The sequence below is a fragment of the Zosterops lateralis genome (genome assembly GCF_965231275.1).
Source record: "Zosterops lateralis genome assembly, chromosome: 5".
Taxonomy (NCBI): domain Eukaryota; kingdom Metazoa; phylum Chordata; class Aves; order Passeriformes; family Zosteropidae; genus Zosterops; species Zosterops lateralis.
This window is the reverse complement of record NC_139766.1, coordinates 9,946,423-9,971,397: the sequence shown is the minus strand read 5'-3', so window position 1 is coordinate 9,971,397 and position 24,975 is coordinate 9,946,423. Positions and strand designations below refer to the sequence as shown.

The 24,975-nt window shown below is 40.0% G+C and overlaps 2 protein-coding genes across 6 annotated transcripts in view; both read right to left on the bottom strand.

Moving 5' to 3' along the window:
- The window catches only part of DOK7 (docking protein 7), a 62,145-nt gene extending 46,444 nt beyond the window's left edge, over positions 1-15,701 (bottom strand). Inside the window, exons 1-4 of one of the 4 annotated variants that reach the window (XM_083861624.1) lie at positions 13,198-15,701; positions 13,026-13,071; positions 10,669-10,968; positions 6,610-6,810 (exon numbers count right to left, since the gene is read on the bottom strand). In XM_083861624.1, the coding sequence (XP_083717750.1) occupies positions 6,610-6,810; positions 10,669-10,968; positions 13,026-13,071; positions 13,198-13,251 (601 nt within the window). In that variant the 5' untranslated portion in view covers positions 13,252-15,701. Of the gene's footprint in view, positions 1-6,609; positions 6,811-10,668; positions 10,969-13,025 lie in introns of all 4 variants that reach the window. The other 3 variants (XM_083861625.1, XM_083861626.1, XM_083861623.1) reach the window with 3 other exon arrangements.
- Positions 15,702-16,665: 964 nt separating this feature from the next.
- Positions 16,666-24,975, bottom strand: part of HGFAC (HGF activator) — a 39,984-nt gene continuing 31,674 nt past the window's right edge. The window contains exons 11-14 of one of the 2 annotated variants that reach the window (XM_083861628.1): positions 23,006-23,145; positions 20,727-20,867; positions 19,569-19,699; positions 16,666-17,235 (exon numbers count right to left, since the gene is read on the bottom strand). In XM_083861628.1, coding sequence (XP_083717754.1) covers positions 17,065-17,235; positions 19,569-19,699; positions 20,727-20,867; positions 23,006-23,145 — 583 coding nt within the window. In that variant the 3' untranslated portion in view covers positions 16,666-17,064. Of the gene's footprint in view, positions 17,236-19,568; positions 19,718-20,726; positions 20,868-23,005; positions 23,146-24,975 lie in introns of both variants that reach the window. The other variant, XM_083861627.1, reaches the window with a different exon arrangement.

Genomic DNA, 24,975 nt, shown 5'->3' with positions numbered 1-24,975 from the left:
AATTTTATGCCATTCAGGCACTTAGAGTAGTGTCCTAGAATCACAGAATGGCTTGGGTTGGAAGGGACCTTAAGGATCATCTAGTTCCAATCCCCCCTGAATGTGAAAGCAGACACCTTATTCTCAACAGCTGTCCAAATCTTTTGTTCTTATTTACCCCCAAAACTCTGTAGGTCAAACTTAGCTATGCAGGAAATTTCAGGGGTACTTAAAGTGTCTTCTAAAGAATTAACCAAGTTAATTCTACTTTTAACCAGTTTTAAGCAAGAGAAGCTTTTTATATACCAACCAAATTAGAATTTGGTTATATTGCTGGATTATAGTATAAATTCTCCTAGACTAAGTCCTATGTGTCTATTATTAACAGAACGAAACACAACTCCAGAGGTTGTCATCAGATCTTTACCCTTTGCTCTATTCTGATATTTGCTTTCCATTCATTAAGAATAGCCCCAAGCAAAATTAGAATGAGAATCACTAAATAAACAAACAAGTTATGAGCTCCATTACACATGGCTACATGAACGACACAAAAGACTAGAAGGGCTCAACAGAACATTTTATAAATTGTCAGTCTAAATATAAATCACATCGGGGGGAAAAAAATCTTAAAACATCACACAAAAGACTACCCCAGTAACCAGCAATTTCAAGGAAATAAAACTTCAATACCAGACAAAAAGGAAAATTTGATTAGTATATAGACCTTGAAGAAGTGCTGCCACTTCACCAGAGCCAAGCACACTAGAAAACCCCAATATCAAATCTTAGACCTGCAGAAGGTTTTGCACATTACTATCCTTGTGACTTAACTCCCTAAATTGGACATATGTTTGACTTCTGCATGTCTAGCCAATTCTGAGTTTCATATGTATTTTTCCCAATTTTACTCAAAGAGGCAGAGCTGATCTTGACCAGAATGATTGCATCCTCATCACTTTCCTAACATACACCCTATCATATCCAACAGGATACTCACATTTCTCTTAAGCAACGGATACACTTTTGACAGCTGGACAAAGGGCTGTGGGATTCAAACAAAAAGGATAATAGAGAGTGGACCACAAACTACAATATCTATTTGAGTAAATTAGGTATAACAAGCAAGCTGTAAACTAACCTCTCTAGGAAAAACATATTCTGGTCCACACTCCTTTGTCATTCTCAATTTATGGCACATCTAGGTCTCTGCAAGGTCTGCTTAAGTCTATTCAAGACAACATTGTTAGAGGCACCTTCGTAACTTGATTTGTCACTCCACCACATTTGCATCTCTTCAGATCTTACCTATCAAGAATTCTTCAGCCAAAGAAACAAGAACACACCCTGGCTTCAGGATCAGAGGCCATCTAGGAGACTACAACACTGATCACACACTCTGACAGACATGAAAGTTTCTACTGGTGACTCACTTGTAGTCTTGCCCCATTTTCCCTCCCCAGGAAATGCCAAAGTCAGACAACATTGTATTAGGATAAAAAAATCCTGAGTGCAATGTATTCAAGAATTATTTGAAATTCAGCTCTTTCTTTGAGCTGACTTCTCCTCCCTGAACAGAGGAACACGACCTTTGCATTCCATGCACAATAACCAAGCAGGATATGGACACATTGACACAACATAGCAGAGGACATTCAGGTCTCAAGCATAATGATATACTATGTGGCTTGATAATTCAGCAAAATCCTACACCTCCCTGTTGCCACTCAAGGGAAAAAAAAAAAAAAAAAAAGATTCCTCAAATATTTCTGTACATAAAGAGTACATCTGGACCACTTTGTTCTTTTATAACCTTTTTCAAGTATTATTTAAACTCCTAAGACGCTCCACAAGCCTTTGACTTTAATGGAAACAAAATAAGTAAATGTGTGCATGTGAGCTGGCTGCTTAACTCAAAGGATTTTTTTCTGCAAATAACTATCAGCCATTTGGAAGTCTCAAAACCAAATGTGATGACCTTTACATAACCAGTGCAAAGAGTGTATGACCATGTGGATATGAATGTGGATACCAATCTAACATAAAAATACAGTAATTTCTTTGTAGATTCTATTATTCATATGAGCCCCTTAATTACTGGCTGACTCTTACAGGAAACATTTTTTTTTTCTAGTTTTGGTAGTTAGAACTAGACTGCAAGGGAAGGAAGAAGTCTGAGAGTCTTTGCAAAAACATCAAGTGAGATGAATGAGTAGGTAGGGTTTAACTGAAGCATACATAAAAGAAAGCAATAACATTTCTTTTCTACCTTCTTGAGAAAACTAAGAAATTCACTACTGGAAATCACATATCTCAGTCATGTGTTGGAACAGGTTTGGTGCACAGGCATTTAGAAGCCAAGGAATGTGTGGTATGCATCACTGTAACACCATGCAGCTGTTCCCCAGACTGAAGGGCTCACTCAGCTCTCTCCATGGGCTGAGACTTGGTGAAAAGCAGCCTCCAACCACTTGCCCAAGACTGAGAAACTCAGCCAAGCCTCTATGGCAGTCAGCAGTAAAGCGTGGTACAGTCCCTCAAACATTCAGGACAAATTGCCAATTCCATAAAACTTCCAAGTACTACTTAATCTTGCCAATGTTGATTTTAATTCATCATATTAAAAAAGCAAGCCCGTGGGCAAACACACTTTCAAATTAGCCAAAAATTACTTCAATCTCTGTAGTGTGAAAGCAGGGAGGAAGAGTCACTCCTTTCCCATTAATTACTACTCCTACCAGGTGCCAGACAATAATAGAGGCTGAAGCCTTTTTGCTACAGGACAGGTAGGAACTACAGCAGCTAATTCCTGGGCAAGGAGCATGTATATCCCAACCCTGGCCTTGAGCAGCCCCCTTCAGAGGGTATCCCACACTGCTCTTCTCTCTGGGGAAAATGACAGAGTATTCCTATTATTCCCAACTAAAATATGGGCATGACAACTAAAAAAAGGTAAACAGGCCTACTGCAGACAACCAACATAATCTCTAAGTAGGAGACAGCACAGAATATCTGCATATAAACAGAAGTTTTAATCTATGCAACTCAGGATTTTTTAAAAAATTCCGGATCTTGACCCAGTTTAACCACCCCCTACTACTTCTAAATTTCAAATAAATGCAAGAGGGGAAACAAGAAAGAAAAGAAGGAAAGAAGTACCAAATTTTACCAAAACAATCACAGAAATACTCCTGCTTATCCTGCAATTACCATTTGTTCTTTCAAAGGACACTAAGGGTCCTACGAGTTTCCTTCTTCAAGGAGATGCTGTCAGAAAATATGAGGCAGCTCTAAACCAGGCTCTGGCAGCTAATCCTGAAGCACTTGAACATTAGAGAGTCTGAATTCTCGTGGTGTTAATGTGCCCTTTTATTGCCCTACTTGAATTTTTTTCACACTGACCTCCAACTGAAGGTTCTGCTGGCAACTGGTCATTTTAACTGGTGCACACTAACTGAGCTGGGAACTTGGGAAAGTGAGAAGCTCCTTTTTTCCAGCCTGTTCTTCCATGTAAACCTCTCAACTGACTGCTAGGCAAAGACACCTACCTTTCTGCCAGTGGTGTGTGACTAAGCTTCAGCTACAGAGAGAGCAAAAATTTGGCCCAGAAAATAACTTATTGATGTTGCAGACAGGTAAAAGATGTTATAAAAGAAAGGCCTTATGAAATCAGGCCTTACTATGCTAAATCACCAAAGCTAGCCTGTCACTTCTAAGTGCAGCTAAGTTACTTCCAAGCTCCCATGCAAAAACAATCTTGGGTATGAAGAGTTCAGTAACACAACAACCTATTCTTGAGGAGAAAAACAAGTGCACCTGTATAAATATTAGATCTGTTCCATGAGAACCCACAAAGGAAAAATGTCAACAACCTAAATCTTAACACGTACACACCAACCACCTTCTGGCCAGTAAATGAGATAGTAAGAAAACTACCAACCAATGGGTGTTGACACGAGGTCTGTGAAAACCGTGTAAAATAAGTTACATGAATAAAGAATTGGCTTTTCTGCATGAAGAAAATGGAGTCTCGGCTGATTTATTACAACAATTTGCAGCTTTCAGAAGCAGAAAAAAAATATTTTTTTAATCTCTAGCAGTACAGTTGTGATGTAAAGAGCAAGAGGAGTTCAGAATGTAAATGCTCTTCTTCCTATGTATGAATAAACTTCTGTGAAACATCTTGAAAATGCACCTAGATCTAATGTTTGAAATTTCAGCATTATCTCAGATGGTTTCCCTTTGCCTGGACTAAGTAACAAAGCCTTTGGAGTTGAATTAAACCTGTACTAAGCAACAGCACAATTAAGTATTATATATTTATAAAAACTTTTGTGAGGATGCAAAAAAGCGAAAAGAAATTCATATCCTTTTAGACCTCAGTTCTACCACAGATATACCCAAAAAAGCTCTGTTTCAGTTTGGGGCTCCATGTGGTTTATTATGGAGAGGAGAGGCAATCAAACCACAAGATTATTGGTTCCTTTTATTAGGTATTTATTACAGTGATATTTAAACCTTAAATTCACAAATCCTCTGCATTCAGAACTCCACAGGGTGAATGTGAGCAAAGATATGGTTTAACCTGTATGAAAGTAACATTAATAATAGAGTCTGCATAATATTATATTACACTTACATGACAGGATAATGTAGAGTGCTTTTGTTTAGGAATTAAAACAATTTCTGTAATAACATATCAATTTTTTTCCTGAACACTACTTGTTTGCCTCAAGAATTCCAGAGGACTGAAGTAAAAGATATCTGAAGAAAGGTGGTCTTTCTCTTCATCAACACACTTCCGTCAAGAATAACCAGAGTTGTTTTTCTTTAGGTTCTATTTTCAAAAAGCCTTTTCTTATAGTGGCAATATTAAATGAAGTGTTTAGACTAAACACATATTTAAATGTTGTTATGCCTGCGGATATGTTTGACTGCTTGGTTAAGGGCAACAACTCCTTTAACAAGATCAGCTTGAACTTGTAAAGAGTTTCCAACTGTGGCAGGCTATTTTGTACCAAACTGACTGTGCTGTTCTTCTCTTTGAATGCACACATACAGGGGAAAGGCAAAAATAGTCTTCCATGGCAACTGAAAGGTCTCAGCTATCAACACATACATTTCTTAAGAATGATCCACAGGGTAGTGGGACCCCTTCCAAAGCACTTTTATAATTCTGTTCACTTGTAACCTTAAAAAATAATAATTTCATATTTTTAAAAGCATATACACAGGAGAGCTTCTAATGACCTCCTGCTTCTTATCAGAAACTAGTGTAAGTGTAAGAGAGGAAAAAAAAAAAAGAAAAACTGCCATGGATAATTCAGGTTCCATCACCTACAGCTCCTCATTTCACAGAATCACTGAAGCTGGTAAAGATCCTGATATAATTGAGTCTAACCTTTGACTGGACACCATCATGTCAACTCAGTGCCACATCCAGTCATTACTTAAACAACTCCAGGGATGTTGATTTCACCACCTCTCCAGGCATGTCATTTCAATGCTTGACAATCCTCCATGTGTAGAAATTCCCCTCAAAGCCCAACCTCTTCTGGAACAGCCACTTCCTCTCATGTCCCTTGTTGCCCGGGAGAAGAGACCAATCCCCAACTGGCCACACCTTCCTGTCAGGTCAGAAGGAGGTCAGGAACTTGGGTTTCCACTCCATAGAAGTATAGCAACCACAATTTACATGCAGACCAACAGTACGCAAGTCCCAGGAAGAATATATTTGGATTTGGATCAACTCCTAAATCTTCTAATTTTTCAGTTTGTTGAAGAAAGTATGCAAGTCAAAAAACTTCACATCCAAACTGGTAATCTGCATGCCCACCTGTGCTCACAGATCATCAATTCAGCATGCCTTCACACTCTGCTTATGAAATTAAAACCTTATGGATATAAAACTAATTATATGTTATTATACTTGCACATTAATTAACTATCCTTTTCAGATCTTGCATACATTTTACCTGAAGTGAGAATTTGAGAAGTCCTAAAATGGCCATTGGAACAAGAGATTTATCTCCATATAAAGGTGTATCTTAGCTACTAGGCTAGAGAAACTAGCTTCAGCTGGCTTGCTTTCACTTTGACCTCATAAATCACATGGCTCCAGCCCATAGTTACAAAGCTGCTAAAAGGGAAGGGACCAGAGAGTTGTTCTAACTTTTAAGAGCAAAAAGTCCTCTATGGGATTTAGAAATTAGCATTTACACAATGAGAACATTGATGCTGCCTGTAACCTCAAAGCTCCATATCGCTTTCCCCTCAGCAAAAAATAAAATAATTAACCATAATTTAATAATCTGAACATTATGCCATTTTATCTTATCTCTTGCATAACACAAGCCATAAAATTGCATTACCTTATTTTTGCTCTGCGTTCAATAGCAGCTTTTGACTAAACATCCTCTGGAGAGCCACAGGACAATTTTCAGCCAGGACTGCACACAGTCACATTTCCCCTGAACACCAGGGCTGAAACCTGCAGAAATCTACTCAGAACAGACCCTCTGACAAAGTAGCACAGCTGGTTCTGCAATCCCCACTTGGAATGAGAGTGCATTTACATTTCTGCAGAAGGCACCAAGCAACATTCAGAAGACAGGTTCCATCTGTACTTACAGAAGCCGCACCTGGTACCCCCTTCAAAGATGAAGCCGTTGGGGACAGCTCCGTAACGACGCAGGTCTGAGAGCTTCCACTGCCCCATGACACTGGGAGGAATGTCCTTCACAAGAACAAGGATATCATTGCAGAAATGCAGGGTGGCAGGCCCACTCTCTAGTTTTGTGCCAGGGGCTACAAAGACTTGAAACCTGTGAACTATCAAACAAGAAAAAAAAAAATTACTACAGAATATACAAGTGTTCTGTAAGTCATCCTGTCCAGATGTACTTGGACCAAACCCTGCCCACACCACAAGACTCCGGCAAAATGATCTACATGGAGCCCAGACAGCCACATGTAAGTAGCTGTAAAACCATTACTATTCCCTATTATGCCACTTTAGGATTGGAAAAAATCCACCATATCTTGGCTTAATGCTACAAATTATTAAAGTTGCAATGCTACATTGATTTATCCTAAATCTTCCAGGCTAATCCCTATCTCAGATTAGTCAATTATCCAGCCCAGATTTCACTTACCTCTTCCATCCTTGCATCATTACATGGGTTGCTTCCTATCTCCTCCTCTAACCCATGTCTCTCCTTTCCCACATGCATGCACAAAAATAAAATGGTGCTCAATGTGCCTAAAAGCCAAGGCTCAAAGTACTAAACAAACCTCTCTATCACTGACTCATCTGTAACCTTTATTAAACTGCTTCACTTCCTCCCTAGCAGTAAAATGAGGAAAATTACGTTTTTCTGCCTTGGGGATTCTGTCATGAGTTGGTGATAGTAGATACCAAGACATTTAAAATGACTAGGAAACTAAGTGATTTATAACTAACAAGCACTTTTAGATGTCAGTTAATTTTTCATATGTCACATCCTGAATTTTAAGAGTGGAGAAAGAAAAACAAACATCTATCTCATTCAGGTTTACAAAATCCAGATTCAAATCCCAATTCCAGTATCATCTATATTGCAGTATCCTTTACCTAAAGCAGTTGTTCTAGGCTGGTCTCCCATTTTCTCTTCCAGGGATATTGCATTCTGAATAATAAGTTATTGGGATCACTTCAAGGGCTCAAAACTCAGTGTTTCAAAGGGAGCAATTTAACTGAGCAAGCATATAATTCTCAAACAATTGTTTTGACCTCCACTACCACTCTAGTTTCTTTCATATTGTGATTAGACACACACACCAAAAAAAAAAAAAAAAAAAAAAAAAAACCACACCACACACACACAACAGATTAAAAAAAAAAAATACAACACTTGTCTTGGTAGAGAGAAGCATCAAGACTTATATTTCCAGGAGGAGGTTTTTGAGGAGGCTTTTGATGGTGTTTATCAAGAAGCACACAGATTTAGCTTTTGGTTATGCATCGAAGATCACACTAACAGCTCCCTCCCTATGAAATCTACAGGGTAACCTCCAGGTACTCTCAGTTCTTACATCCACTCTTCCCCGTTTCTTGCCCATGCTTCTTCAAGCATCACAAATTTCATCAGGGTCTGAGTCCTGCTTCTCATCTAACTGCTTGCTATATTCTTAGTCACGATCCAAGCTGTAAGCCTACTCCTCATCTATGACATGCATTTGCTAAGTTCCCTAAGGCTCCAGCAGAATTAGCCACAAAGTCATTCCAGTGAAATGTGCAAGGAGACAGAGATAGATCTAACTAACCACAGCTCTGCCAGTAGCACAGCTAGGGAGCAAATCAATAGTCACACCATGTCCCCTTTTGGGCACACAGTTGTTACGCAACCTGCTTAAACGTAAGCTGTGAAAAAGACAGCAAAACCGTTGCGATCAATAACACTCAGAAAGGAATCTTTAATGTCATTTGCACTCCTCTGCTCAGTTAACTCTGCCCAGTATTTTGCTGGCAATTAAACCATGGGAGAAGCAGCATTGGGATTCCTTCCGCTTCAAAACTGAGGAATGAAGCCCATTCTTCACACCATCAGTTGCAAGTTACAAGAGCTGCTGAACATAAAGAGCTCCAGCCCAAATTCTAGACCACTGTCAAAATACAGCATACACAAATCTGAACAAAACCAAAGTAAAAGGAAAAGCATATTTGAAAATGAAGCTTTTTCCATACACTGCTTTCCTAGTAAATTGGAATTTTTTTCAAAATTCTCCCCAGCCATTGACTTCTCCTACTCTATTAAAAAAAAAAAAAAATTGTGAAGACACAGAGCTGAGTTCATCCCTGAACAAAAGGTACTACTTAAATCCATCACTTTCTTCAGCCCATCTTTTCCTTTTCACAGCTATGCACTGACCTGCAGTATGCTAACTTCTCAAAATGAGTTGTGAGCACAAGCACTTCCAGGAATCACATCTATCTCATCTGCCAAAAACTGAGAGAAAACACTGGGAACTCCAGTGTGAACGCCTCCATTCTGTGGTCCTCATTCAAGAACAGTGTCAGCTCCTTTCACTTTTTTTTTTTTTGCTTCCCAGACTCTGAGGTCATCTCACCCTAGCCTATTTTTATCATCCAGCCACCTTATTTTCAAGGCACACAAAGGCACCCTTACTACACTTTAAGAAGAAACACCAGTCACTATCCTCTCTTCATCTACATCTTCTCACTTTTCTATTTCTGTCTACTCAAACTAGACTCACTTTGATTTCATTCTTCTAATAGAACATGCACTGAAAGATGAAATTCTGAAAAAAAATTCAATGTTTGGGTTTATTCTCCTGCCCCTAAGCTTTTTCACAATTAACTTTATACAAATTATTGCCAGTTGAACCAATTACACTTGTTTTCTTGCTTCTGCATTGCTTCACTTCCATGTACACAATCTCTCCCACTTCACCTTTACTCCATGGCTGCACATGTCATAATCCAGTAGGCTCTATTCCCACCTCATTCACAGTTTTCCTTGAAAAAAACTCTTCACTGCTTTTGCATGTCCTCCAATCTCAACCATACCCCTCACACCCAGACTGAGATTACTCCAGCACTACATCAGTGCAAGATCATAAAAAACAGACCTACTCTGTCATATTCAAATACTCCTTCAGCTTTTAGGACAAGTCTATGCTATATATAGATCTCAAACCTGGTTTAAAAAAAAAATAGCACTGGAATACTATACAGCTGTATCATCAAAGTGCACCAACCACTCCATCTATTCATGCTTGTATTGTTCAGCAACCCTTCTAACCTCTCCTGTTATGCAAGGCTTTTTTTTTGATAGCCCTGAGAGGTACATTCACACATCTCACTTCTGACAGTTCTACATATTTTTACTGTAAATTCCCAGGCCATCTTTCTACATATGTACTGAAAAGGAATGAGTCCACAAACCCAACAGATGGCAGAGCATATGTAACAAATGATAGAGATTGTTAATGTGTGTCTTCCTCACACCTACCCTCTTTCCCTAGTTATGACTAAACAAACATAAGACAGATACTATGGATTGCCAATATTATCAGTCTTTGTTCACCATGGTACATTTTAGAGCTGCTAACCAAGGAAATAAAATAGGAGGATGGAGAAAGGTGAAGCTAGCTAGAAAGAATGTGTCTGATGACACTCCTCATTGCAAAAAGTCTCTGAAATGGCACACTAGCAGCAATGAGAATTATCAAGGCAACATCCAGTAGGCAGCTCAGCAAACTGGGCATGAACTGGCAAAGTTCTACTCAAGACTTCCAATCTCTTAATTCAGGCTCCCTCTGAGTCCTTTTGCCAGAATCCCTGAGTCAGTTGTAGGACCAGAAGTAGAATTCTGACCACTTTGTTTCAAAGCTACACACCATCAATGTCAAAATCAAAACCCCAAGTTAAGAGCTGTCATAGTTATCCATCAGTACTGGGTGATACTGTAGCCAAAATCTATTGTAAGGGATACCTGCTTTAACATCTAAAGGGAAGAACAGTTCCTCCACTCTGAAATGAGTGACAATCTTTTCCTGAATTGTACTGTTTTATTTGCATTTTTGCTTCACTTTTGTTTTTTTTTACCCTGGGGAAAAAAATGAAAATAAAAATAAAAACAAAAAAACCAACCCACCAAAACAACAGTGTGAGAAGACAAAGGTTACCTTCCCCCAAACTGTAGCGTATTCGTACATCCCAGGCATACATTGTCTCCTTGTTATCAAATCCCAGCATCACAACTTGGGAGAGACAGATGATTGCGAGCGTGTGATTCAGGCCCTCATAGCAGAGCCCAGGATCCAAGCCACAGATGTCTTCTAAGGTCATGCTGCTCCTCTCCTTATGCCCTTTTGCTCGTTCAGATTTATCCTTGTACACCAGCATGAGCAAACAGTCTAAAAGGAGCAAAACTGTCAGAGATGACGATGCAGAGCACAGACCATAACAAATTTCTCTGCACTCTGCTGCAATACAAAGGAGCTTTAGACAACTGCAGGATCAGTTCCATCAAGTCAATGTAAAACTCTGATTTATTCTCCCAGCCCATCTCCAGGTAGTTTATCATCCCATTTTTCAGGAAGCAAACACTGAAGGTGTGTTTCACAGGTAATCTGCATGCTCAGAAATAAGGAGACCAGTAATAAATCTTCCCTATTTTATTCAAAGTCCAATGGCATTTCAGATCCTTTCCCGAGTCTGGCAGGGACTGACCATTCATTCTGAGCATTAGGAGCTATGCTAGGATAGCTGTTCACATTACAGACTCCAAAGACCAAGAGGCTATTGTTGTCTGTATTTTCATTAGAACATAGTGAACCACAAATGAAATTCTTACAGTAGCTCACAGATTACCCAACCACTAAATGGCAAGCAGACTGCACTGCAAGATTGTTCCCATCAGCTCAGGTTTCCCAGTTAAACACCACACAGCAGGCATTGCTAAAAATCATTATGTGCCACACCTTCTTTTATTTATTTTCTTTTTAGTGTTTGCTTGTTTCACCAATTGTTATTAACCCCCTCCCAGAGGTGTTTATTACACAGTAACTATGCAATGGAAGGAACCAGTTCAAGCGCCACAGCCCCATGGGGAAAGCAAGCATTTCACAAGCAAACCCATAAGAAAAGTGCCGTGAGCTCTCCCACCTTTTGCATTTATGACAAAAGCAGCCCTCTTTCCTCCACGTTCATTTCCTATCACACAGCACCCAGATGTAGATGATATTAATGATCTTTATCAAAGCTGCAACATCCACAGCTTAAGATGAGCTACAAACCACAAAAGACAAAGACCCCCATACACAGTTTTATAAACACTGGGGGTGGTGCTCCCAGCCCCGCTGAGGTGCCCTGCAGCTCTCAGCTGGGCAAGGGACTGGCAAAATCTCCATCCACAGAGATGAAAAACGACTGAAAGACTGAGCTGTCTGCTAACTAATGCAGAGCTTTGCATGGATGCCCAATTGTCTTTGTGCACCTGTTAGCAAAAACAGCTGCAACCACGGTATTTAAACATTCTGCAATACAGTTTTGTGTCTGAAGAATGGCTATGGTTTTTATATACCAAGAAAAGCAAATCACCAGGGACTTTTTTAGTAAACCTGGATAATTTAGCTAGAATAAAAATAGTATTTTTGATGAATAAGCTGTATTATCAGTCAGGCTCCACCATCTACCCCCTTTCAAAGCTGGCTGATGCAGGTTAGAAACACAGGCCCATGTTCACAGGTCTGTATACTAGTTCTGCTACCAACATGTGCCCTTTCACGCAGAGGTTTCACAGATTTAGATGAAGTATGGGTATTTAAAACACTAAAATATTACTGTAACAACTCTGGTAACGAAGAATTACTAAGAAGCCTTCACTCTTTCTAGCAAGAGCCACAGGCTGCCATAACTCATTCTGCAGGAATGCAGATTCACGTTTTCTAAGTGTAGGCAACATTTAGCCCTGGAAAGACACACTTTTGGGCCCAAATGTTTTCCCTGTTGGGAACAGATGGGGAAACCTGAAGCCTACTTTTCCCTCTGCAGGAGTAAAACATCAGCTCCGGGTAACGTTTTCAATTTCCCCTTCACAAGCATGGAAACGATTTTTTTTTCTCCTTCCTTAATTCAAAATGTCATTTTATTTTTAAATCGAAGTGATATTTTCTGTCAAAACACTGATCAAAAATAACTACCGAGCTTACAATGTCAGGGGTTTTTGTTGTTTTTGTTTTTTTTTTTTTTTTTCTTTTTTTTTACAGCCAGCAACTACCCTGAAGAAATAAGTTCCCAAAAAATTTTAAAAAATAGTAATAATAAAAAAATTTTAAAAGTGCATTTTGAACGGGCACCAAATCCACTGGCTGTGCCCTGGAAAGTGACTTTCCCCGCAGTTTCGGTGGGCGCGGGGCTGGCCCCGAGGCCCGAGGCGGCTCCCGGGCACCGCAGCCCCGGGCCGGCCCCGCCGAGGCCCCGCGGGCCGGGACAGCCGGGCCGGCTCCGAGCCCCGGCCCCACCGCCGGGCCCCTCTTACCTGCCACCGGGGAGGGCTTGCGCAGCACCAGCCACCTGCTCTTCCACTGCAACGAGAGGCAAAGGGACAGGGTTAGCCGGGGCCGGGAGGGGAGAGCGGGCTCTCTCCCCTCAGGGCAAGGGGGCGGCGGTCGGGGACCCCCGCGGGCCGAAGGGGCGCCGGGAGCGGGGACCTTTTTTCCGTCTCTCAACTTGACGTGACCCTCCACCACCACGGAATCCGTCATCTTCAGTCATGATTCCGGACAGCTGCGCCGGCTCGCTGCGCCCGCCCCGCGCTGCGGCCGCCCGAGGGGTCACTTCCAACCAAAATAGCTTTACTGGGGCCCGGGCGGGCGGGCGGCCAGAGTGGCGCTGCCCGGCCCGGCCCCCGACCTGCCGCCCGGGGATGGGGGGGCCGTCCCAGTCAGTCTTTGTCCACGTGTTTTACTTCTGGGTTAGGGGGTGTTTGATTTTTACTTTTTAATTTTTTTTTTCATCAAGGTTTCGGAGCGTGAGGCGCGGGCCGAGGCACCCGGAGAGCCGCGGATCCGCTCCGGGCGCGACCCCCGGCCCGATCCGGCTCCGGGCTTTGCCGCTGACCGCAGGGGCTGCCCCGCGGCCGGGCGGCCGCAAAGCCCGCACCGGATTTGCTGCGTGGAGCGGGGCCCGCCTCTGGCCGGCCAAAGCGCGCCCTTCCCGCACCTTCCTTATAATGCCCAATTTTCACTTTTCAGAGGTATAATTACAGCTCTCCTTGGCTCCCAGAAGACGCTGCCAACTACCCCAGATAAAAATACTCTTCTCACTTTTTTTTTTCCCTCTTTGCAATGCAACTGTCACGAGATAACAACCCGCTTACACCAAACCCGAAACAGCTACAATTAATAGAATAAGATGTGTTAATGATGTCCTCAGATTTATTTCCACGAGCAATGGACTAATTAGAGTCCATTATTCCAAAAATACTCCTGCTGCATCTTATTTGATGGTAATTAGTTCTTCAGCTTTTTTTAAACAGCACTACAGCACGTTTTTCTTTCAGTAGCATAATAGAAGGGGATTTTTTTTTTAGATGTTTGCATTTATTTCTTCCTTTTAAATTGGTCACTTTGTATGGAATAACATACAATTTAATAAAACCATCTTTTAAGTGTGTTTCATAATGAATTAGGGAAGTATTTGTTCAACCAGCTTTGCATTCTAATTCAATTTCAATACAGAGATAGGAAAAATATCAGATAAAATTTCACTGGTACATTTCAGTTTGGTTTTTATTTTAACCAAAGCAATAATCACTTAAAGGGGGTGAAAAATATGGAGAATTAGTTTCCATGGGGTAATGCTCAACAGAAAGGCAGGAGGCAGATGCTGGAGTGTCCCATAGGAATGTGGCTGATGTCAGGGTGTGAGAGGTCAGGACATCTCACAAAGCCTGGACACCTCCTTGCCACCCCTACTCTGCACTTGTAATACAGTGCTAGTCACACTTGAGTTGATGTTCAAATGATTTTTATTTAGTTCCACCAAGTCAATGAAGTCATAGTGGATAAACAGTCTGCTTTGAAAGCCACAAATTAATTTTAATGCATTCAAAGTATTCAAATTAGTGTCAGCTGGAGACTTGTCATTTAGACCTTTGAGGGCAGAAAACAGACTATTCAATATATTTTTTTAAAATGTGTTATTGTTTGTGCTGGTTTCGCTGTGTACTGGGACAAATAGCATAGATTTTGGAAACAGATCAGCTAAAAAAACTCTACACAAATTGTCAGAAACACCAGTCTAACAGCTTTCCTCTCAAACAGCCACCTTCTTTACTGCAAGAGAAGAGCAAGAGAGTATATTCATCACAAAACTGCAGGATCAAAACTGTGCACAGTGTGGATAGATGTTAACTTCAAAGTGAAACTGAAGTCACAGAACAGATACAGACAAAGAATGGCTTCATCTTTGAGTGGAAAGCTGTTCCTGATGAATCCCTTCTAAAGAAGAGCAAATAGTTCCTTCCTGCTGATGCAGAACTTGTCTCAGCAGCAGGTACAGTTGGTCCTGGCACATGGTCACATTCATTTTACGGCATTAAGCAAACCAGACTCAGACTGCAAACTGCCAGGGAGGCAGAGCCACACAACAAGAGTCTTCAGCTTGTTTTAAAAATCAAGATCCCAGAGGTGGATATCAGTTTTTTAAGCTGCTGTTTAGTGCCTCAGAAAAACGAACTAAAGGCTTTAATCCTGGGACTCAACAGTATTAATAGGTGAGAAACATATCCAGGTGCTCATATCTGCCTGCTGGAAGTGTGTATGACACTTGCATTAAACTGGGAGCACCACCAGCTGAAATTGACCCTTACAGGGTCAAAAGTATCAAAATATCAGATTTTGTTTAAAAATATGAAATTTTTAGATTCAGACACCTACTGAAAAGGATGCCTTCCAGCAAAAAGTGTTATTTCATCTTTCTACCAGCTCTCAGCCTGTAGAACAACCTACAGAGGGATTCAAAGATCTTACTGTAATTTTATACATAACAGACTAAGTTCAAGAAAGAGAGGGTAAATGTTTTTAATAAACAGTTTACATCATTTATCTAGATTAGCTTTGTTGTATATTTGTACTTACACAGATGCAAGTTTTGGTTAGTTTTCCTTTAAAAATATCTTTTAACTGCAGATAGCATTCACCACTACTAAGAAACCCATGAGGACACTGCAAGTGCTATAACACAAAACACACATCTGAATATCTAGGCACCACTTTAAAATTCTTACTTTAAAACACAACTTTGCTTGAAACACTTAAGAGAGTTCATAAATGTTCACTGCCAGAGAAGAAATACATTTCACATCAACACTTAAATGTACCTATCTCACATGGCTAAGGTTTCCCTGTAACAGAAAAAAAAAAAGGATTTTCCCTTCTTTGTCAGACTTTTTCTGTTGAATAATTTTCTGCCTGTTTTTGCTAATACACCTGAGTCCACTGCCTCTAAACAGCTGTATATTGTAATAATTGCTTTGATTTTTCCCATAAGAATTTCACAGACCATGACAGTAAAACCTGTGGTTTATGATATCACCAAATCCCCAAGGAAAATGTCAAGCTGCACCCCAGCCATCCAGTTGAAAAATCTGTTACAAGAAATCTTTCTGATTTATCTAAATAGTTGAACAACTTGTTAGTACAAAACCTAATACATCTTCAAAACACTGTCAAATTAAAGAAACGTTTAGGGATTTATCATCCAGGTGAAGTATTTCCATTGCTATCCTCAGGGCAAGGAGCAGATCACAGTCTGCAAAAGGTCCTGGCTGTATCAACCTAAATCAGCTGCTCCAACTTCCAGCATTTTTCAGCAAAATACTTCAAGCTCCCAGGAGGTGTTGCATTAACCTTGCTGGAAAATTGCACACCAGATTCAGCAGAGCTCTGAGACACATTCCTCATTTTACGTCAGTGGAACATAGAGATATGTTTGTATAAAAATATGCTTACGTGTTTGGTTGAAACAGAACCTAAACCCTCTGGTTCCTTTCCCCAGAACTGTTGCTGCAGTTAGCTGAGGAGCAGCTTTACCTATGTTGTTCTCTTGCTGTCTCTTGCCCTGAGCTTCAAGAGATCATTTCTCAGGAAGAGGGAATTTAATTTTTGATTCTCCTGTTTATTTATTTTTTTTTTTATTTCAACTGTGAATACAAGGACGATATTGTTGCAGGTTGGTTTGAGGGAGGACAGCTCCATCAGAAACTGCAAAACACATCAAATCACTTTTTATGTAATCCACCAAGCAGACAGAGAGTCGTAGATTTTTGTGCACAGTCTTGATGTGTTTGGGATTTTTTTATTAAGACACATAAAGGCAGTTGTGTGTGTTGAAGAATCCACAGCCCAAGGCTGCTGACATCAGATGGAGCCGGCCTGCTTTAAGATGGTCTGGTTTGGAACTGCTAAGGATTACCATGACAGTTTTCATATCTGCTTATAATAAAATATTTATGCCACTTCAATAAAACCAAAAGACTCCTGAACCCTGCTTCAAATGTTAGTGCATTTAACTGTTCAAGTAGTTTTTCGGGGAGCTATTTTCTCATTTATCCACTGTACATAGTTTGTCACTCTTGTATATACTCCAGGTTTGTTGACTCTGCCACAGCCATCTCCCCAGCTGATAACTCCATAGAGGTAAGAGATGTCATCTTCCTCACAAGCCAAAGGTCCACCAGAATCTCCCTGCATCAAAAGTAAGCAAAAGTTATCTAATTTGATAGAAAGAAGTCAGAAGATCAGTTCAGGAAAATCCTAAAATAGGAATGTTTGCACATAAGAGTTAAACAAAACAAAACAAAAAATAGCAGCAGTTTACTGAATTTCATTCTAGAAAGCATTTTTAGTCACATTCAAATATAATGGTGGATCTTTTTAATTACACATTAAACAAAAGTATCAAAATATCAGATTTTGTTTAAAAATATGAATTTTTTTGGTTCAGACACCTACTGGAAAGCATGGTTGATTTAGATGATTTTCAATGGAAGTGAACAAGCCTTTGAGGCTTGGCACTGTGCTGTAATATCAGCAGTACATGGAGGGATTACATGGGTGCATTTGAGAGATCTTTGATGCAGTTTATTGCAAATTGCAGAGAACATGAGAGTTTTCAAAGAAAGGTGCTGCATACAGCCACATTTTGTGACTGTGGGATGCTGTAATTTTATGTGGCATATGGGGTTTTACATGTGTTTGAATTTGCTACTCAGTATTTACCTTGTCATTAAACCATAGACCAAAAAGCAGCCCAAACTACACTACAGCAAGGGTTAATTTTTAACATTTCTACTTATTTTAAACCTTGAAAACATTCAGGACAGGGGTTATTATTATTATTATTGTTATTACTCTTAGGCTGACTTTCTAGAGAAATTAAAATGTTAGAAATTAAAAATGTGACTTAGTAAATGGTTCTGGTGAAAGCAGCCATCACTCTAGTTATTTGAGACCAAGGAAAAATGTATGTTTTACTGTCTCAAAGGAAAATTCCTTGTGAGCAAAAATACATAGGAAAATTTTGCTGCCTTTATACTGAAGATTTCTGTGATGAGGGACATCAGGTGAAGTCTTGCTTGTCTGTGTATTTTTCACAATTAGTCTAATTGATTGCAATTTTGGCATCAGTGCACTAATTAAAAAGTTTAGAAGAAAATATCTCAAAAATAATCAAGGAAAACACACTGTTTGAAGTTTCTTGATCTTGGAATATTTTTATACATAATAGATGGTTTACAGGTTAATATCCTAAGTGTACATTCAGAAAACCCAGAGGTCAGCTACATCTGTTGTTACATTAAGAGGTCTATGTAGTGTGATCTGAGGAGAAATAACAAGTCTGACAATAGGGAAAAAATAATTATTGATCCACTAATAATGATTTCATTTCACAAGCACTGTTCTTCAGCAACATCTGTGACTCTGATTCGCTGTTTCTCAGATTTGTCATTCTCTGCAGATCCCTTGTCTGTGCAACTCCTTTCTCCTTCCCTCTACTTTTTTTTCTCCTTCTCATTCCCTGATTTCTGTTTTTCCAAGGCAGGGAGAGAGAATCAGCTGTAATGTTGTCTCTTGTATTTGCACTTCCTGGGAAAGGCAAGGGGAGCTGGGCAGGCAGGGTAGTTACCATCTCTCTGGCTCGTGTGAACCCCTTGCAGCCTCAGCCTGAGCCCTGGCCTTGAGCCACTGCTGGCTGCTGCCATTTCGCTCTTGACACCTCTCTTTGGATGCTTGTGACCTCTATGGGGCTTCCAGCACATAGTATACATGATATTCTTTCCTCCACTTACACTGCCAGCTATTAGCTATGTGCTGCCTTTTCACGAATTTATGTTAATAGAGCAAAACCCTCCTCCTTCAAAACGAACTGGAGATGAAATCTGAAGTTTTATGTAAGGAATATTCTGATCCTTCATTTTAAGAAGTCTAATCTATCACCACAACAATTCTGCATCCTTTTTCAGAGCCGAGGTGTGACATAACTGAAAGTAGTAAGAGCATGAGGTCATTCCATGAAAGACTGAGGTTACATAACACAGTTTCCAATTGACTGACATTCTACACCATTCAGTCACATCCACTATAGAAACCTCAGCTCCTTCCTCCAAGCCTCACCACTGATCCTCACCTCCTACCCAGGTGTCCTTATTTTCCCTCAGGCAGGAGGCAGCAGCTCTGGGATTTGTCCCCACACAGGTTCATGCTGGTTTCCCTGCCAGCTGGGCAGTGATCCATTGCCACCACCTGCAGGCTCAGCCAGAACACACCCTCCAGTGCACAGCCACTGCCTTATGTGAAGGTAGGAGGAATACAATACCCTGGAGCCCTTCTGTAGAGCTTAATTGACATCAAACATAATAAAAAAATGAAGGTGGAAGCAGTCACGTAAGGTTCATTTCTTTAGGAGCATTTCTTTTCTTTAGGAACACTATAAAATCAAAAGTAAGACTTTTAACACTGCAACATTTCTGACCAAAACACATTTCTATCACCTGCCTAGAGATGACACCCAGCATTACCTGACAAGCATCAGATTTGCTATCGAAGTAGCCAGCACAGAACATATTTTCTGTGAGTTCTGTTCCATAAATTTCAGGACTTCTGCATTTCTTCTCTGGAATAAGTGGAACCAGTGTTTCTTGCAGGACATCTGAATAACCAGATATATCTTTTAAAAATTCCCAGAGAGGAAAAGAAAGTCATTTTTATAGAATGTCAAGAGCATAACAGGAAAACACAAGGCACAATACCATGCATTTAACACATTTAACATGTAATAAACACATTAAACACCTCTCAGTAATATACATGTTATGGACATCTTTAAAGTAAAATAATTTTTATAATGATCACTCTCTCATCCTCCAGTCAGGCTCCATAAAATAACAGTATTGCAATGTCCAGCCATTAATCCACTTCGGCTTCTCTCATTTTCTAGAGACTTAGGAACAGTATCCCAGCACTCCTGTCCTCACCTCTTTCCAAATGTGATAATAAATCATCCATGTTTCAAAGGCTCCATTACTTTTGTCTTTAGACTACACATTCAGACTGGGATATTTGCTCATACTATCTGTCACCAAAATGTGGCAGCCAGCTCCTCAATCCTTCTCATTTACCTACATAGCTCTTTCCTATCTCAACATTGAAGCAGCACGGTCCATCCTCATAATCCTGAAATTCCTCCTGTGAAAGGATGGGGTGATTTTTTTTCACCTTTATCAAGTTGGGTGTAAGCACTTCTTAGCCCAAAGTCTATCTGGCCTTCCCCTACTGATGTTTTAAAAGTGTCTTGATGGTGAAGTTAAAAATCTCTACCTGGAGAAATCAGGGAAGGATTCACTTTACTAAAATTCCAGGTGTTGGCACTCCATCGAGCTACTTTCTCCCCTCCCAGTCCACTGAGACTTAGCTAGCTCATTCCATCCTGAAATTGGTGCAAACATTTGGTCAAGGGAATCACACTTCAAATTCTAAGGAATTCCTATAAAGGAAGTTCAGGAGGAATATTTCAGATGTAAATATTGTAAGCTCCAAAAGTAGGTAAAAAGAATCCCACCAGAAGTCCCTTGCAAAACATTTTACTAAACTCTCAGTTGTATAATGTATATCTGAGTGTTATGTTTTTATTATTATCATCATTTTTTTCAAAAGACACCAGCTCTTGTTTTACTCACTCTCATGCTTGTGTCCCCATCCAGAAATCTGGCATTTCAAATGGTCAGGGAAAACAGTGTTACTTTCTGGCAGGCAGATGGGCTGAACAAACTGGGACTTCACAGCACAACGTTGGCCGTTCTTCTTCAGCTTAATCAAAGCTGCAGAGCAGAAAATACAGGAGGAAGAAAGTGACTGTTCCCTTTCTTTAATGGGATTGGCAGTAATGGGTCTCAGATACAAATTTAATTATCCCCTAAGACTCTCTTAATTAAGATATTTCAATCAAAGACAGACAGACTCATCTCAACAGCACCTGATTTCACAATAGATTGAAGGCTGAAATATTCATCTACTCCCCTTGTGGGAATATTTATTTTATGCTATGCTCACTGAGCAGATTTTGCTTCACTGCCTCTGTAGAGAAGGAGTAAGGTAGAAAATACATAAGGTGTCTCCTCCCACCTTATAGTTAAATAACAGTGACATATCCCCAACTTTCTGCTGAAGTAAGTGGGATGTGCAAATACTCACTGCTTCTGAAAGCCTGGCCACTGGCCTAATTCCAATTCCATTTAAAAAAAATTAATTACTCCAAGAGCTGGTGTATTTCGTGTCCTGCTACCACTGAGATCGGCAAAATTCAAGATCTTTAAAATTAAGGAATAAAACCTCAGGACATTTCAAAACCAAGCTTCTTGAGGCTACAAAGTATTATATAACCTACACAACCTTTACTAACCAGTCATGGGTCTGAAAACAGTGTTAATGCTTAGCTGTGGAGCATCATGAGATTGACACTGAAAGATTTCAAAAATTGGTTCCCCTGTAGAAAATCCCTTTCATTTGGCTGCAAAGCAGCAAAGGGGCTTTGTACTGGGTGGAAAAAGGGCAGCACATTGGTTTGGCCACACCACTCAAAGAGAACAGAGCTGAGGTAATGTGGACACATCTATTAAACCTTCTCATCAGACCTTTTGGAAGCTCAAAGTTTTATGAGCACAGCTGTGTGGAAAGCAAGTGACCTCACTGGATAGTCTTATTTCTCTACCAGCTACAGTTTTTGGCCTTAGTGGAACATAGAAGCAGTATCTCAGCCTGAGAAGCCCACACAAACCTGGCTCCCATACACTGCCACTTGCTCTTCCTCACCTTGCTCTTCTTCCCCACTAACTCTGCTTCTGAATCCCTCAAATTTCCTAGCAAACACTCATGTGATAGTTGTTTCCTTTAGAAAAGTATTTCCAGCAGGACATAACTCTTTGGTTGCATCAGTAGAAATCACTGACTGGACAGAACAAGCACCTGTATCTTCCCCCCACAACACATTTTTTTTTTGCCTTTTCATTTATTTTTGCAATTGGACTTGTCTTAGCACTACATGTTCAGCTCTCCCTAGATTTGGACATATGACACTGGTGAGGCATGCCTACCTAATTTCAGAGTAATTAAAAATGCTATGAGATCTCACAGTGTTATGGGTGCTTTTCACCAGGATATTTCAGAGCAGAATAATGCCTCAGATCTAGTTTGTCTCCTTGTATGCTGTGGCAGAGCTCCCACCAACACAGATCTTGAATGCTTTTTGCTATAGAGTAGAAAATACTCACCAGCTGGGAGCAAAAAAAAGCCCCATACATGCCTGACCTAAAATATTCCCAATGTCAGGCTATTAAATAGTTTCCCAGACAAAGTGCTCACACAGCTTGATGCCCTGGGGTGACATGACCACTTTCACAAGAGCAGATCAGGAAATAAGAAGTAAGTTGTGGCTCCATTGTCATTCTGACTAATATTATAGGGTCAATCAGAAGGGCATTTAACTTCTGACTGATAAGACAGCTGATTTTTAAATCTATCGCAGTGTAAAAATGATTCTTAGTACCACAGATTTTCAGAGCAGATGGGGTTATTACATTCATCTAGTCAGATCCTTTATACAATACAGACAATAGAATTTTACCAAGTAATTCCTGCATCAAGCCTACAGCTTCTGGTTCAGTTGAAAAAATGCCTAATCTCACAAAGACTTGAAGTGATGATGAATCTGCCACACATCTAGGTAAATTGCTCCAAAGGCTAATTATCATAATTATTTAAAATTTGCAATTTATTTTTCATGTGAATTTGTCTAGCTTTCAGATGCTGTTATAACTCTGAGAGAACTAAGAACCCTCTGCATTCAAAAGCCTCTCCTAGTATCCATGATTTTTCCACTCTAAAGGCAGTTTCTAACAGATCATCTAAACTTGAAACCAGGTCAAGTAAATGGAAAATAAAACTGAACAAAAATACTCACCAATATCATGTTCAGTAGGATTGAACACGGAATACTCAGGATGCAAGATGTATTTCTCTATTTCAAATGTCTGTGTTACATCAGTAGTTTTATTAAATATCTGTTGACCCAGAACTACTCTAATAGTGGATTTTAGTGGGCTGTAATACAAAAGAGAGACAAGCAGTTCTGTGATTAGCAGGACAAATGCAGCTGATTTTCCAGTGGCTGGGTATCCTATGAACCATTATACCCTCAGCCTCCCACCATGTCCATTGTTTACCCTCTCATAATGCCTTTACCTGTTTCCCAGGCTTCCTGCCCACAGAGAGCAAGGAAAAAGATGTTACAGTGACACACAGGCCCTGTGGGTCCTGATTAACCTAATTAAAGGCTGCTGCTTCTTGAAAGAAGGAAGAGGCCAGCACAGGCACTGCTGCCCAGCTGCTGTTTGGCTGACAAGCATCTTTGGGGGGGTGTAAACACCTCTCCTAAAAACTTAACTGAGTCAACTTAAACTCGACTTTGCCAATGATTACAAAAACTGCTCAGAAAGATATGAGGGATCAAAAGATGAGTCAGTGCTGGATATCTCGTTTCTCCAGGAAACCAGTCTCCTGACAAAAATTACAGGCAAGGGCCAAGATTTAAAGATGCTGGCACATTGAGAATTCAGGAACATCTGGGAAGCTTCCACCTAAAAGATATCACCAGTTCTAAGATTTGCCTATCTATGTTCAATCTGTTGTCCAGAATCAAAAGCAACCTGGTGAAGTCCCAAAAGAACATGGATTTAGTGGGAAACTTCACAGAGGAGCACACAGTATTTGCACTTCACACCATTTTTTCCAACTATCAGTTTTTTACTTTAAGAAGACCACAGTCCTCTGATACCCAGTTTCCTAAAATAATAAATAAATAAATAAATAAATAAATAAATAAAACTAATAAGAACAAGTATACAGCAACTGGGAACTAAGGGGCATTTAGGAATAATCAGAAAGTGTTTAGGAAAGGCAATATATTCTCTATCTTTGAAAGCAACAGAATTCACATTTCACTCTTGTTCTAAAACCAATACAATATGCCTAAGTCTACAATGAATTTAGTTAGCAAGAGTCTTCAACCTTGGAGCAGTCCTATGTTTTGTTATCCAGTGCAGGAGAAGAAAATCTGGTGTCACACATCATGCACAGGTGCAGAGTGGTTTCCATCATTGCAGTTCCCCTGGTTGCATTTCTGTATCCATCAGGTGCTAAAACACCACAGAACCTCCCCCAGTACTGAGTACACAGCAATGACCAGCCACCATGGATTCAGAGGAAAGAGATTCTGGACAATTGCAATGCAAAGAGACAGCAGCAACTCTGCTATAAGAGCTAATGCTCTAGGTTAACAAAGGAAAGGGCAAATTGTATTCTGTCTTACTGGAATACAAAAAGACAATTAAATGTTCTTCAATCAATAGGTAAGGCCATGATTTTCTCAGTATTTTTGCAGTAGTAAATCAACCTCCTTGAAAATCAAATTCTGGGCCTGTAAAACAGTGGAAGTTCACTTTCTGGAACAGTTATTAAGAATAATTTTAGAAGCACTGAATGGTTCTACTATGACTTACAGATGGTTCATTCAGGAAAAGAAATAAAATAGGAAGGATTACAGAAAAGAAAAAAGAAATATTTGAGCTGCACAGGTATCTATTGTCGCCTAGTGGAAAACAGTTGGAATTGTGACTACCAGAGGTACTAAACAAACAGAAGAGCGCAAATTACAATGCAGTAATTATGGAAAATCTGTATGTACCAAACGACCAGCTGGAAGTGGGTGGAAATGTCCTGAACAGCTGCCAAAGTTAGTAGCTATTTCACAACATTTGAAAAACAAATGCATTGTGGCTTAAGCTCCAAATGCTTCAGTACAGCATTCACAGTGGTATTATTAGCTCTACAAGCTATCAGTGTCTATATTCTGGCAAAAGGCTTTCTGTTTCT